The 15,159-nt window shown below is 48.9% G+C and overlaps 1 protein-coding gene across 3 annotated transcripts in view; it reads right to left on the reverse strand.

Annotated features, from left to right (window-relative positions):
- Positions 1–15,159, reverse strand: part of SCN10A (sodium voltage-gated channel alpha subunit 10) — a 78,791-nt gene that overhangs the window by 5,984 nt on the left and 57,648 nt on the right. For all 3 annotated transcript variants that reach the window (XM_036333848.1, XM_036333847.1, XM_036333846.1), the window contains 6 exons: positions 13,053–13,226; positions 8,576–8,698; positions 7,051–7,335; positions 6,037–6,090; positions 5,024–5,161; positions 3,491–3,595 (listed from right to left, as the gene is read on the reverse strand). In XM_036333848.1, coding sequence (XP_036189741.1) covers positions 3,491–3,595; positions 5,024–5,161; positions 6,037–6,090; positions 7,051–7,335; positions 8,576–8,698; positions 13,053–13,226 — 879 coding nt within the window. The remainder of the gene's footprint in view (positions 1–3,490; positions 3,596–5,023; positions 5,162–6,036; positions 6,091–7,050; positions 7,336–8,575; positions 8,699–13,052; positions 13,227–15,159) is intronic.

Below are 15,159 nucleotides of genomic sequence, written 5' to 3' on the forward strand. Positions count from 1 at the left end.
GCCTTTAGATGTGAGAGTTCCTCAAGGCTCAGTCCTAGGCACCCTTTGCTTTTCAACCCATTCTTTCTCCCTTGGCAATCTCTCAAACCTGTGAATTAACATAAATGTGGTTTTTGCTAATTATTTTCTTGAGTCACTGGGCAGTAATCTCTGTGAAGGCAGGAACTTTGTCTATCTTGCTTACTGCTCTACCCCAGTATCTGTATAGTGCCTGGCACACAATAGGTGCTCAATAAACAGGTGAATAAATGGATGACAGAATAGACAGCTTTGTTACCCATACCTTAAAAAAACCATAAAGCCAATCCACTAGGGTTTGATTAAATTTACTTCTGCACAACAGGCACTTAATAAATGTGTACTATGTACAAGGCTCTGCATGAGTGAGGGAGGAAGAGAGGAAGCTGTTAGGAGTCTCACCAGGAACTCCCAGGAGCTGCAAAGCAATCAGAGGGGAGAAGGGTTTGACAGAGGCTGGTTCCTACTTTCTCCTTCATAGTGGGGATGAGTTGCTGCTGCCTTATGTGGTTAGAGCAAAGAATCAGACCCAAGTGGGCATGGTTCCGGCATAATTGCCCACTCACGTCTTTTCTGGAGTGGGAGGGGTATTGCTGAGCCAATAATAGTTTCCATTTCATCACTGAAAATGGTGAAAAAACAGAGCCCATTCATAGCCACATGACTTCAAATGAAACAGAACAGGTGACAACATTGCTAAGTTCCAGGCATTGAGTTTGCCCTGTATATTCAGACGCTGGGGAAGCAGCAGCTTGCTGGCTGCTCTCGGCTTAGCTTGTGGGCAGTGATCACACCTTTGCAGCTCTTAGTGCTGTCAGAGATGATGAAGTGGGTGACTGATAATGTGATATTATAGAGCCTATTATTTTCCCATAAAGTGGAGTATATAAAACCTGCTTTTAGTGACTTCTATAGTAAAGAACGTTATAGAATAAAATTTCTTAGTCTCATGGAAATCTTAGTTTTGTTAGGGATGCAGCATAAGGTTTAGAGCCTGGGCTTCACTAGAGGTGATAAATGGTATGTATGTGCATGTGTTGGAGGTCCCTACGTCACCCAGGTTGGCTGTGTTATGACATGGCATCCACGCAACTGTGGGTCAGAACTTCTGTGCCAATGCCCTGCTTATCTGACCAGCTTGACCTGTTGGGACTCCTAAGGGAAGAAGGTGAGCATTCTAGTGCCAACGGTCATGTGAAAGGAAAACTGGACCTGAGAAGGTGGATCTTATATGGCAGAGGAAATTTCTCTTTTTCTTTGGGTTTCTTTCTTAGCTCTGGACTTTGAGGAGGACAGGTAATCAGACTTGTGCCACCGGGTGGTGGATGCCAAGATGTTGTCTGCCATATGGATGCCAGCCAGGAGCTGGGATGGGCCTTGGCTGCAGTTGCTACTTGGGCCCTGCAGCATCCCTAAGACTTCAAAGTCTTGTTTGGATGTCCCAGCCTTGCCTCAGTTACGCTGAGGGGAACAAAGGGAAAAGTGTTTGCCATTCTTGGACCAGAATATGAAGGAGAGAGCCATGCTCCCCCACTAAAGCTAATATAGTATTGATAGTGATTATTGCCTGCTCTCCTCCCCATCCTAAGGGACGATGAATCTCAGGAACACAGTTGGTCTATGGTCTTGCTTCTATTATCTATGTGAAGAACCTCCTCCCAGTGCCAATCTTGGTTGTGGCTTAGTTAGGAAAAATGGTGATTTTGTTGTAGGTCTTCCTGCCCAGCCAGCAACCTCCACCTCTATTGTAGTGCCTGGCATTACAACATTAGTTCCTAGTGTCCTCTCCACAGTTCCTTTTTGAAATGCAGCCCACCCTTTCCCAGGGAGATTGTTTTCCTTCAGAGGAGGAAGCTATGGTGGCCCGTGGGATTGGTTGATGCGAGGGGAGAAGCTGAGATATTATAGAGAAATTGAGTAGTTTGTAGAGGGAGGTTCCAGAAACCATTTTGATTTTTTTACCAAGGGTTGTCCTTAGCTTAGAACTCCTTGGTGTCTGGTTCAAACATGGAGTCAACATCAGTCCAGCCATCAGTAAAGGCCAGAATGGACTCAGTTGCTTATTTCTCAGGAAGTCTGAGCATCCTCCAACTGTAGTCCCTGACTTGACTCTGATTGGCTGGGCTCAGCCTTTCACTGATATATTCCAACTTTGAGCCTGTTCCTGCCCATTGGACTGGTTGACAGAGGAATACTCAGTGAACTTGAAGGACTTTCCCTCAGGTTCACCCATGCTCACTCACGCCCAGTTATCTTGATCTTATGGGGATTTGGGAGGAAACTTCTGCCTCTGACATCCTATCACTCCCCATTGTAACATTTCTTACCAGAACTGAGAATAGTAAGAAACTTATGACCACTGGTTCCAAGTAAAGTGTGCCAAAGTTCATAACACTTTTTTCCTCCTGTAAATGTTTTTAAGACTCTGTATTCATGGATATTTTAGTAATTTATGCAAATCCCATGCCTTGATTTAGAAATTCTAATGTGGGTCTTTCTAATTCATTTAGGGAAAGTCCTGTCTCTTTGTTGAAGGTCCTTAAGCTCTGCCCTTGTTTGGGGAAGGGCTAATGGGATTTTGCCATGGACAGTGCTTATAGTTTTCTTCATAAATGTTGCATCTTAACCACAGAAAGGTTATATAAAGGGACAGGATGCCGATTCTATTCACTGGAATAGATGGCTCAGAAATTCTTTGAAGAGGTTCAGCTGTATATTTCCAGCATAGCAACATCCCCACTCCCAAACCTGTTGCTCCACTTCCATCAGGAGCCAGCCACAGGCCCCTGATGCTTTCCACCTTCTGGCAGAGGCCTGAGAAAAACTTAGATGGTAGGTATCATGTACGGTTTGGGTGCTGCATTTAACAGGAGAATAAAAGGGCATGCCTCTTAGGATCTTTGTGAATAAAGGAATCAAAGTGGAGGATGGCCCTAAGTTTTGGTCAATCTTTAAATACTAGAGTGGGATAATTTTTTTTTCTATTGTGCCACCTGACCATGATCTTGATCAATCCAGGATCCAGAGAGGGTTGGGTTTTGGCCATTTCCCCTCTTTCTAGCTGTAGGAATGGGGGGAAATGTAGGGTAAGGCTAGAGATCCATTGCAACCTAGATCATAATGCATACTCACACAATGTCTCATCTCAGGGCTCTAACCATCCTTCTTATCACTTAGCCTAATCAGCTCTCAATCCTGTACTTGAACCCTAAAACTGCTGTGGAACTCAGTACTTCCCTAAACAGTTCTATCTGGAGTAACTGTAGAAGATATGTTCACTCTTTAAGACCAGAGCTGCTTCTTTTAGACGTCTCTTTCCTTGGACCCAAGAATGCTCATTACCCTCATCCCTGAACTCAACCCATATCTCCTCCTCCACAGGGGGCACTGCCCAGCCCCTACCCAGCACAGGCGTAGGCTGTCAGGTTGGATTCTTAGACACACTCAGGTAGAGGGAAGCTCTGGGGCTCACCAGGGGCCGGGGGATGGGCTTCTGGGGCTTCTTGGAGCCCAGCTTCTTCATGGCATTGTAGTACTTCTTCTGCTCCTCTGTCATGAAGATGTCCTGGCCCCCTAAGTGCAGGAGAGGATAACACACACCACTGTTATTAAAGCAGTAGGAGTCCCCCGGGTTATCAAAATCATGCTGTAGGGGAAAGACATCTCAACTTTCTCCCCTTTCATGCCAAAGCCAGGATCAAGGAGTGTCCTGTTTCTTGCCTACAGGAACCCAGAGATGCCACATGGACAAAGGTGGGGAGGGGTTGGGACTAGGACCCAAGGGGTTGGGTTGGTTCAAATCTGAGCCTAGAATCCAGCCTACTCATTCCAATAAGATCCATTGGTTTCTAGAAACTTATCTTGGCCAGGGGCAAGAGCTTACCTCAGGGACTTCTGGAACAAAGATCCTGGGACCCAGCCCCTCAACCCCTTCCTGGAGAGTTATTGCTTTATCCAAGGGTCTTTGGAGAACCCTTGACTGGTTCTCTGAAGGCCCTGCCGGTAACACTGCTCCCTGCTGTTACAGTGCTAGAAATTCCCCCACTGACAATGCCTTCCTCCCTTAGGATTGAATGTTGGTTTTTTTTAGGGACCCTTTGAACTTTCTACATTCAACCCCTCACCTCCACTTCATGACATAATTTTAAAGCCTCCCATTTCAATAGCATGTTTGTATAAATTAGTGACTGCACATGCTGGAAAGGGACTGAGATCTGTGGCGTTTGAAAGGAGATTTCAGAAAAATCTGTGGCCCTGACTGGTGTTGCTACGTGGTTAGAATGGAGACACGGAAGGGTGATGGGTTCAACTCCTGGCCCAGTCAGGGCACGTGTGGTAGGCAACCAATTGATAAGTCTCTCTCACATCAATGTTTCTCTCTTTCTCTCTCCCTTCCACCTTCCTTCCTGTCTACTCTCTCAAAAAAAAAAAAAAAAACAAAGGAAAAATATCCTTGGGTGAGGATAAATAAATATATAACAGGTTGTCTGAGATTGGGTTCCTGTTTACTGAAGTCAGCACCCATGGAGGCGAGGGTCTTCTTCCCTAGCCTGAGGAGGGTTGGTATTCTGCCAACACTGAACTCTGGCCCTTCCCAAGGCATCCCGACTCAGAACTCTGGATGCCAGGGCTCCAGACAGAGGCAGCAAGTGCTGGGGCCCTTTTTTCCCTGTTGATACTGCCCAAGGGGTCACCTGGGACATACTCAACCCACTTCGTTCAAGTAGGAGGACCATGGCACTCTGGGAGAGAAGATGGGGACCCCAGGCAAGGTTGGGAGGCAATGCTGATACAGAGAAATACAACTCTTTCAGCAGCAGCCCAGACACCAAACAGAGGTGAGGGCAGCAACCAAGGGGCAAAGGTCAATGTTGGTGTAAAAGGTCAAAACTGGGTTCCCCGTCAGGCATGAAGGGCTATGAGTAGTGTTGGCGTCAGTCATGAGGCCAGGGGACAAGAAGTATAAGATTGGCCATTACCGCAGAAACACCGGAACCCCACTTATCTTTTTTTTCTGTTGATTGAAGTTGTCAATTATGACCCCAACGAAAAGATTGAGTGTGAAGAAGCCGCCGAAAATGATGAAGATGACGAAGTACAAGTACATGTACACATTGTTCTCCCACTTGGGCTGCAAGTTCACCTGTGAGGAAAGTGGGGCATGGGGGCGAGGGGTGTCTTAGTTTGTGTTCACCCCGAAAGCCAACCCTGAGACATGGACCTGGGTGCAGATGGTTTATTTGGGAGGCGATCCCGGAAGCAGGAGTGAGGGAGGGGGAGGGTAAGCAGGAACAGGAGAAAAGCAAAGAAGGGGATGCTGGGAAGAAAGCCATTGCCATGGGCAACTGGCACTCTACCCTCTGGGGCCCTCTATGGAATCCTGTAGAACAGGCTTCAGGACTTGACCTCCAAGGGACAGGCAAGCTGGAGCATTTATCTACAGACTCCCCAAACTATCTGTGAGAGTTGCCCCCAGGGATGTTAAATCCCTCGCCCTTGGGGGAGAGGCTGCTGAGCAAGGTCTGAAGCCCTGAAGAAAGTCAAGTCTCAGAGAATCAGAAATGCAGAATGCCAGTGAACTCAGAGCTGGGCTGAGAGGATGGGGCAGGGCACCTGCAATGTCTGCCACCGTGGGAATGGTCTTTCCTCAACAGCATCCTTCTCTCCTTCTGGCTGCCATGGTAGATGCTGAAATTCTATCTCATCCCTTTGTTCTAGCCACTGCCTCTGCTCCTGCTCCTGCCAGGCAATGCCCTCACACTCAGTTCTTTATCTGCATTTTCCTCATGCAAGGGAAGTGTTTTCACGGAAGGAGAACAGGCTAGGTTGGCTTAAATAGCCAACAGTGAGCCAGCTGGACACTGCTCCAGAGAGGAACAGTGCCAGGGTGCTGAGTGGTCGCCTCTTCTGGTACCAAGGCCACCATCTTCACTCCAGTTCAAATAGACTGATGGTGGTGCGGGGGGCGGGGCGGGGCGCGTAGGGCAAATGGACGGGAAGGCAGTGGGCAAGACTTACCCCTCGGGCATCGACAGCCGCATACATGATGTCCATCCAGCCTTTAAAGGTTGCCTGGGAACAAAGAGCAGTGGCTACTCAGTCTCTGCCCATGCATCTACACTGGGCTTTGTTTTGATTCGCTTACTTGTTTTTCTCATGGAGCATTATTGGTCCCCCTGGAGCCAGTTCTGGAATGTCTCTGTCTCCCAGGGTAGAGCACAGTGCCTGGCACACCATAGCTATTTGTGGACTTTTGTCAAATGAATGCATGAACATATGATGCATGCAAGAACTTGTGGGTAACTGCATGACAAATGTATAAGCAATTACATTAGCACTTGAATGGATGGAGTACTGAATGAACAAGTAGATGGATGAAGGCAAGTGATGAAGAATGAATGAATGAATGAATTGAAGTATGAATGTGGTTGACTATCATCATCACCAGCATTATCTATCACTACAATAGACCTAGAACATAATCTATTAAACTCTAGGGCAGTGGTTCTCAACCTTCTGGCTCCTTAAATACAGTTCCTCATGTTGTGACCCAACCATAAAATTATTTTCATTGCTACTTCATAACTGTAATGTTGCTACTGTTAGGAATCGTAATGTAAATATCTGATATGCAGGATGGTCTTAGGTGACCCCTGTGAAAGGGTTGTTCGACCGCCAAAAGGGTCGCGACCCACAGGTTGAGAACCACTGCTCTAGGGGATAATTTGCAGAAGACTGAACATGTGGCTATACTATGTTTATTTTGTACAAGTTGTAAATTCTAACTCATTACCTGATACAATGCCATGACAAGCTTATCCTTTATTCTAGCCTATTAGCTCACACTGGCCTAATTGTACCTCTGGGAGATCATACTCATTGGTAAGGCCCTCTAGCCTCATGGTGTAGCCTGTAGGAATGACCTCAGCTCAAACTGAGTGCTCTCCCCTACATAGCATCTTCTGAAAGATCCCCATCCCTCCACGTTAAAGAGAGGCCAAAGGAAAATACATGATTGATTTCAGGACTCACCACCTGCAGAAGCGCGAGGTAACCCATTGCAACATTATCAAAGTTGACCTTCATGTTGACCCAAAAGAGGTTGCCAGTGTAGTTGTGAAGTCTACAATCAGATTCGTTATTCACAACAGTAGAAGACACAAGAGAAAAGTCTTTATTGGTCATGTTGATGCACCTCCCAAACATCCCTGAAAAGAAGTTCATGCCCATGATGCTGAAGATGAGCCAGAAGATGAGGCAGACGAAGAGGACATTCATGATGGACGGGATGGCTCCCACCAGGGCATCTACCACCACCTGGGGGGAAATGCAAAAGGACCTGGAACCCCACCAATGCCTCACCCCTTTTTGCTGGATCCAACTTCTTTCTATACTCACTCAGGCTGCTTCAAGAGCCAGTGGCCTTCGGAAGCAAGAGAAATGCGTTAATTAGTGCAGTAATTCAGACTCAGAAGACTGAGCAGGTGAAGTGGGTTTAAACCTTCTCTAAACTTCATCCAGGGCAGCTTTCAGTGTCTTCACTCAAGATTGAGGAGGTGGATGAGTTTACAAGTACACACATGCTCATTCAGGAGTGTGAGTATATGTGTTGTGCTAGTGCATGCAGATTTCTAGAAACTTGCTTTATTTTCCTTAAATACAACACATGAAATGGTATATGGTATTTGGTTAAGAATGAATGACAACCTAAATCCATATTCACAAACTTGCCTATTTGTAAACTAACAACCTGGAGATAAAATAAAATAAATATCAAACTATTGCAGTCATAAGCGCCTAGTGTTTATAAAGGTACAAGTTAATTTTAAAAATCTGCTTTTGTGTTTGAAGATCTGATGTCTGCTTTGAGTCATGGATGGAGGAAGAAGGCAAAACCTCACTTTCTATGCCAGGAGACCTTTGTAACTATGAGGAAGAGGAGGGGGGAAATGAACAGTCCCTCGATCTCCCCTAAAGTAAGGGCCAGGCGTGTGAGCACTCCACCCTGAGGAAGACAGTGAGGGCAAGGTGGGTGCTGATAGAGATATGTAAGGACGGGGATGGATAAAAGGAAAAACCCATAAGACCCATGACTGTGGTGGGTTGGAGAGAAGATATATTCTAGTGGGCGTGGTGGAGGTGCTGAGCTGATGATGTCACTGCATCTAAATGAGTGTCAGAGGAGAGGCTCATTTGTCCTGAAAAGATGAAGAGCTAGGGATGTAGCGAAGATTCTGGCAATGAGGACGTCTTGGCAGGGTGGAGGGTGAGATAAAGGATGCCATGAAGCAGGATCAGTAAGAGTAGAAGTGAGGTCTGAACCCAGGCAGGTGTGATGTTTCAAGTGAGAAGGGAAGAGGGGCTCACAGAGGGACCCAAAGGGGAACTAAGAGGAGAGTCGGGACACTGCAGCAGCACCAGTGTCCATGCAGAAGGGAGGAGCCAGAGCTGATCTGTGGGCGTGGGGCCTGGAGCTCAGGGTCAGTGGTCTGGAGGGCATAAGGGGGGAAGCGGTACCGAATGTTGCAGACCAGAGCTATTTGGAGGTAGGTCTTACCCGCATGCCTTCAAATCGAGACAGAGCCCGCAGTGGGCGCAGGGCGCGGAGGGTCCGAAGGGCTTTGATGGATGCCATGTCAGAATACTTCAGGATCTTCGCTATGAGGCTGGTCAGTGATATCTGAGTGCGGGCAGAGAGCACAAACATCACTCTAGGGTCCCAGAAGGGCAGTTCTGGTGGAAGGAGACAGGAAACCCCTCCCACCCCCCCTCTGTCTAAGCCATGGTCCTCGCTCCCACCTTATTCTGGATTCCAACGAGAGTTCCAGAGACAATTCAGTCCCTTTCCTTGTATTAAAGACTTGCTCATCACTGATCTGAAGCTCTGGGAAAGGAAAAGCCAGTCTCCCACATGGCCAGACCCTGCTAGGCAGGTGGCCAAGCTCCCAGTGCATTAAACCCACCTTCCCGTTCCCTCTAGGGGCACCAACCAGGTCCCCAACATCCTTGAAACGTTGATTGACTTTCAGAGACTTGGAGAGATGATGGTCCTTCATGAGGTTATGTGAACGTTTATTTTGAGGAATATAAAGTTAGTCTCAATTGTATTTGCTCAGTAAAACAAGGTGGAAAGTGTCCTGGTCTGGGTAGGGTCTAGTTCCCTCTCCACCCCTAATTTCTTTGCTGTTGTTGTTAATCCTCACCCGAGGATATTTTTCCATTGATTTTTTAGACAGAGTGGAAGGGATGAAGGGAGGGGGGAGGAAGAGAGAAATAGAGGAAGAGAGAAAAAGAGAGAGAGGTGAGTCATATCGATTGATTGCCTATCACACATGCCCCAACAGAGACAGGGATTGAACCTGCAACCCAAGTACATGCCCTTGACCAGGAATTGAACCCACACCCTTTAGTGCCCAGGTTGATGCTCCAACCACTGATCTACACCCGCCAGGGCTTGACCCTTGATTTTTTTTTTTTTTTTTTTTTTTACTTTGGATCAGTGTCATGTTAGCCTAGGTTGCACTTTCACCCTTTGTGAAATGACAGTCAGATTAAGAGAACTCCAAGGCCCTACAGGTCTGTTCTTTGGTCAGAGTGACTAGCATGGGTCCATGAAAGCCAGCTTGATAGACAGCTGAAACATAACAACTGAGTCCCTGTTGGTCTGTTAGTTTCTCCAAGGATTGCAAAGGACACAAACTGACATGGAAAAATGGTCACACCTTCCAGGAACGCTGAAGGTGCCGGGGAGATACCATATGCAGGATCTTGCTAGAGACTGTGCACCAATCCTCAGAGATCCTACTGTACCATGACTGGCCGGCCGAATTCAGGCTTAGCTCATCCTGGCAGTTAGGTGGGGATGTACGCCGGAACTTCAGAAGGGGAGGGATTTATATTTGGGTGCTAGAGCCTCAAAAGATGCCTATTCTTGGAACGGGTGGCATATCCCACCAGGATAAAGAACTGGAATGAAAGGACCCACCCCTCCTTTCACCCGTGCAAGGCTCCAGACACCAGCAGGTGGCACCCAACTGCATGGCTGGCAGAGCAGGGAGGTTTGAGGCCAGCTCTATTCGGGACCCTATTCAGTCTTTTGCTCAGCACCCTAGAAAGCCTGGCTCTTATGCGAATCTGCAGCTGGGACAGCCAGGGGCTGGGGCCTCGCCATCAAAGCCTTTTCACCCAAACCCAGCCCAGCTCCCCCCACTCAGGGCACTTAGCCTCCCAGCTGGCCTCTAGGCTCCTGTAGTGCACCCATCCCATCCTTTCTCCACTGCAAATCTGACTATGATCATGTTTCTCCTTTACTCAGGATAAGCACCCTTAGGATGAGCTCCACACTCTTTAGCCCAATGACACAGCCACAGCCTACTTTTCCACTCATATTTCACCCATATATTCCACCCAAATCAAATTGTTCCCTAAGTATACCTGTGTCTGCTCCTCTGCTCAGGGTCATCTTTTAACTAAGATTGCCGCCCTCCACCCTACACCGCCCCCCCCCCCCCCCCCCCCCGTCCTCTTTGCACCTCCATGCTCCTGCTCATTTTTGTTGTTAATCCTCACCTCAGGATATTTTTTTCCATTGATTTTTAGAGAGAGCGGAAGGGAGGGGGAGAGGCAGAGAGAAAGAAACATCGATGTGAGAGAGACACATTGATCCGTTGCCTCCCGCACCAGGGCTGGGGGTTGAGCCTGCAACCGAGATACATGCCCTTGACTGGAATCAAACCTATGATCATAGACTGATGCTCTAACCACTGAGCAAACCAGCTAGGGCTCCTGCTCATTTTAAGCCCTATACCTAATGACACCTCTTTATGAAGCCTTCCTAACCACAAACCCCACTGGGTGGAAGCAGGCTCCTGTCCCTGTGTACCTAAGATACTAATTACTTCCAACGGTGCTCACCACATACCCCCTTATACTATGCTTATTTCTCCCTGTGTGTCTAATCTGCTGGAACACTGAAGTGTAAACTCCTGGAGATACAGAGTTTTAATTTATTGGCTTTATCTCTCTCAGGGCTCTTCATAAGTCAGTCCTATAATCAGTAGTTATAAATAAACATTTGATGAATTGAAGAAAAGGCAGGGGCATGCTGGGATGGAAGGAAGGAAGGAAAGAAAGAAGGAAAAACAGCTGGATGGAAAGTTGATGGATGGATATTATAGATAGTTGAAAGGAAGAATCAAAGAAAGAAAGGAAAAAATACAGAGAAGTGGATGGATGAATGGATGGGTGAAAAGGGATAAATGAACAAATGGATAGAAGAAAAAAAGGATAGATGGGTTGGTTAAAAGAAGAATAGAAAGATGGAAGAATGGGTGGGTAGTAGGGTGCTGGATCGGAAGGTGCATGAGTGAGTGAAAAGAAGGTTAGGTGATTGAATAGTTAGACAGAGGGATGGATCAAAAGATAAGAAGACAAAGGGATTAAGAACCAGTGGACAGATGGCTGGAAGGAAGGTTAGGATGAATGGATGAGCAGAAGGGAAGAAGAAAGGAATTTTGAGAATGAATGAGTAGAGGGAGAAAACTGATGGAGACGATAAATAGAAGAAGGTGAATGGACGTTTGGAAGGAAGCAAACGGAAGGGTGAATGGTTGGATAGATGGAAGGAGGGCTGTATGGAAGAAAGGATGGATGGTCAGATGATCACATTTAAAGCGTTCAAGTGTGAAGCTGGTGCCCCTGACATGGGTGGGTAGCCAGAGAAAACATTTTTCATTCGCCTATGAATAGTGTGACTCTGATCTCAGGCCCCACAGCTAGCTAATCGCTGTGGTACAGTGGCCTGATGCTGCTGGCACACTGGTTTCAGGAAAGAAGAGACTCGAGTGCTCAGACCTGCTGTGGAGGACCTGCCAACACAGGAGGCGGACAGAATGTTCTGTGCTGGACCCCATCCAGCTTCAGGAGGCAAATATCAAATACAGACACATTTCCCGACACCTCTGATGTGCAGACCGTGGTGCTGGAGGCTGCTGAAGTGGGGGAGGCAGAGACAAACACAACACGTGTCTCCCATGGCCCGCACGGACCCTCAGCTGTGCACCCTGAACAAATGACACAGGCAGCCACCTGGCAAAGCCAAGAGGGCAAAGGCCTGGACAGAGAAAGAAGATTGTAATGGTTAAGATAAGGGAGAGATCGCTCCTAGCTTTTAGGGTCAGTGGCCACAAGGTTAGTGTGAGTCTGACATATGAGCTCCAGCTCATCACCTCTCCACAGGGACCCTCTCTTCCCGTCAGTGCCCCCAGGAGAAGCCAGTGGTGTTAGCTCAGTGGTTCTCAATCCTGGCTGCACATTGGATATGTCCAGGAGTTTTACAAAAGACTGATGCCTCGGCCCCTGTTAACCCTGTACCCCAGAACCAGAGAGATATGCGTCTTTGGGAATAGCAATGTTTGTTCACTGTGTTTTTAAAAAAATATTTTGATTGATTTTTAGAGAGAGAGGAAGGGAGAGGGAGAGAGAGATAGAAACATCAGTGATGAGAGAGAAACATTGGTGGGCTGCCTCCTGAATGCCCCCTACTGGGGATCAAGCCCACAACCCGGGCATATGCCCTTGAAGGGAATCGAACACGGGACCTTTCAGACCGTAAGCCGATGCTCTATCCACTGAGCCAAACCAGCCAAGCAATGCTCATTGTAGTGTTAAGAGCCACCCAGGTGATTCTAGAGCGCAGCCAGGGCTGAGGACCAAGCCGGCAGGAGGGCAGATTGTCGGTGCTGCGCAGGCCTCAGCTCCCTAAGGCCAGAGCCCTGTCCATGGGTGCAAGGTCATAAGGCCTTGGGGGGCCTCGTGTGCCATCTTGTTTTAAATGTAGACACAGAGGAGAGTAAGGGGTCTTGCTGGGTGGAGGCCAGGAACTGAGGACTCTCCTGAGGCTCATCGTGGTGAGAAAATCACGCACTGCCCGGATCTTACCACTGGCAGGTGTACAGGGCTATGCTCGGACCCCTCGCGGCCATCAATCAGAGGTGAGGCCCCTACGCCCCGCGTGTGCCCCCTGAGCTACTCACGTTCACGATGAGGAAGTCGAGCCAGCACCAGGCGTTGGTGAAGTACTTCTTGAAGCCGTAGGCCACCCACTTGAGCAGCATCTCGAACACAAAGATAAACGTGAACACCCGATCGGTGTAGTCCAGCAAGGCCTTCACCGTGGGCTTCTGGTCAAGGTAGTAGTCTTCAAAGGCCTGGCAGGAAGGGCACAGAATGGCAGGCTGCCTGGACTGGACTCCCAGCGCTGGGGCCCGGTGATGGGGCAGGACCCCGCCAGGCCTGCCCCCCCCCCCCCCCCCCCCGTGGGTTCTGGTAACCAGCTGGCCTGTATTGTTTTGTTTTTTGTTTTCTCTGTGCCATACAAACCAGGCCTTCCTCAGCCAAGGGGCCCATGTGGTCGTGTTCAGACTTTGCAGGGGAGCTGAATGCAAGTGAGAAGGGAGACCTTCTCAAACTGGAGTTTAGAAGTGAACCAAAGGGATGCTTACTGTGACCTGGTTTAAGAATAAGAGCATTAAAGGATGTTCCGCATGTTCACAGAAATGAAAGTAAGAATCGCCAGTGAACCTCTGAAACAATGCCAGAGCTCCCTGGGAACCAAGGAAATGTAAATGGAGACATTGGGTTTTCTTTTTCTAGATGGGTGAGGCTAGAAAGGAAGGGGGCGGGGAGCCCCGGGTTCCTGTGGCTGTGGGGCTGGGGCCAGCCACTCTCCTGCATGGCCAGAGGGGAGGGAAAGCCAGTTCCCTCTTTTGGAAGGTCAGTTTGGTGACCTGTCTCAAAGGCTGCAGAAACCTAGCAACTCTGCCTTCAGGAACTTACCCTGGGGACACAAAATGTTCTGGTGCCCCGCCCAGATCCTGTGGAAGGGGACAGAGCGCCCATGCCCCACCGGCTGTGAATGTTGGCAGCTGCCAGCTCCTGAATGCCCCTTTCAGGAGGATGGCCCTGGGCTGAAGGAAGCGGCGTCCACCTTAGGAGGTCACCTGCCCCCTCAGGAGGCAGCCCAAAGCCAGCGACTGACTGTGGGTTTAAAAGGCCTCCAGGTGGGACAGCTCTGTGGCGCCCCCTATGCTTCAGAGCTCCCATGGGGCCGGGCTGAGACTGGACTTCCTGGAAACCTGTGTCTTTTTCTAGTTCCTTTCCCTGTTCTCTGGGCTCCTCTCCCAGGCGGCCCCTCCGAGCCACCATTGCATGAGCGAGGAGGGGCCTGTGGGCTGAGACACTGCCTGAGAGGTGACAGAGTGGATAACTGAGGTTTCAGTTTGGGATGTGTATGTGGTACATGCACAAGGACGAAGGGACGTGAGATTCTCTCTGAGTGGCAGGAAAATGGGTGATCTCTTTTCTTTGCATTCTCCCATCATTTCCAAGGGGTGGGATTTTTTTTGTTTTGTTTTTGCACTTTGTCAGATGAAAACTCATGCTGGTTTTTTTTTTTTTTCAAAAGTACTCATAGTAAAAGCATAAGGAAGACTAAATTTGGTGCCAGCCTATGGAGTCCCTTGGGGAAGGAGACGGAGGTGAGTGGAGAGCTGCTGAGGCTGGATCCCAGCTCCCTGCTGTGATGGGGGATGGGGATGAGGGAAGAGGGGCAGCTGGAATGCGGGGAGAAGAGAGAGGGAGGGAGCAAGGGAGAGTGGAGGAGAGAAGGCCCATGAGGAAGGCATGAGCCAACGAGGTAATGAGGAAAGCCCCCAGTCAGCAGCAAATGCGGTTATTATTTCCAGCAGGGAGGGCAGGCCGGAGGGCAGGGTCAGTGTGGGGAGAGCACCTCCAGCCTCCTCTTACCCTGCAATGCGGCCTCTGCACCCGGCCCTGGACGGAGACTGCTGTTCCAGCTGGACAGTCACCGCCCTGCTGGTGCTGCTATGCCCGCTCTACCTTCCACCCTGGGGGCCAGCCCTGCTCCGGGGAGCCCTCTGCTACCTCCGTCCTGTGCCACCCCCACCTCTCAGATGAGGCCTTCTCAGCTGCCTTTGCCCCTCCCCGAGGCTGACCTGTACCCTGAGCAGTGTGGGAACCTGGCAATTAAGTGGGTGCCCAGACAGTCAGTAGATTGTTTCCAGGTTGGAGCCAGGAGCCAGAAGCCAGGAGAATGGGTTCTAGGCCTCCCTTTGACTAGCT

The sequence above is a fragment of the Myotis myotis genome, unplaced genomic scaffold, assembly GCF_014108235.1.
Source record: "Myotis myotis isolate mMyoMyo1 unplaced genomic scaffold, mMyoMyo1.p scaffold_m19_p_13, whole genome shotgun sequence".
Lineage (NCBI taxonomy): Eukaryota > Metazoa > Chordata > Mammalia > Chiroptera > Vespertilionidae > Myotis > Myotis myotis.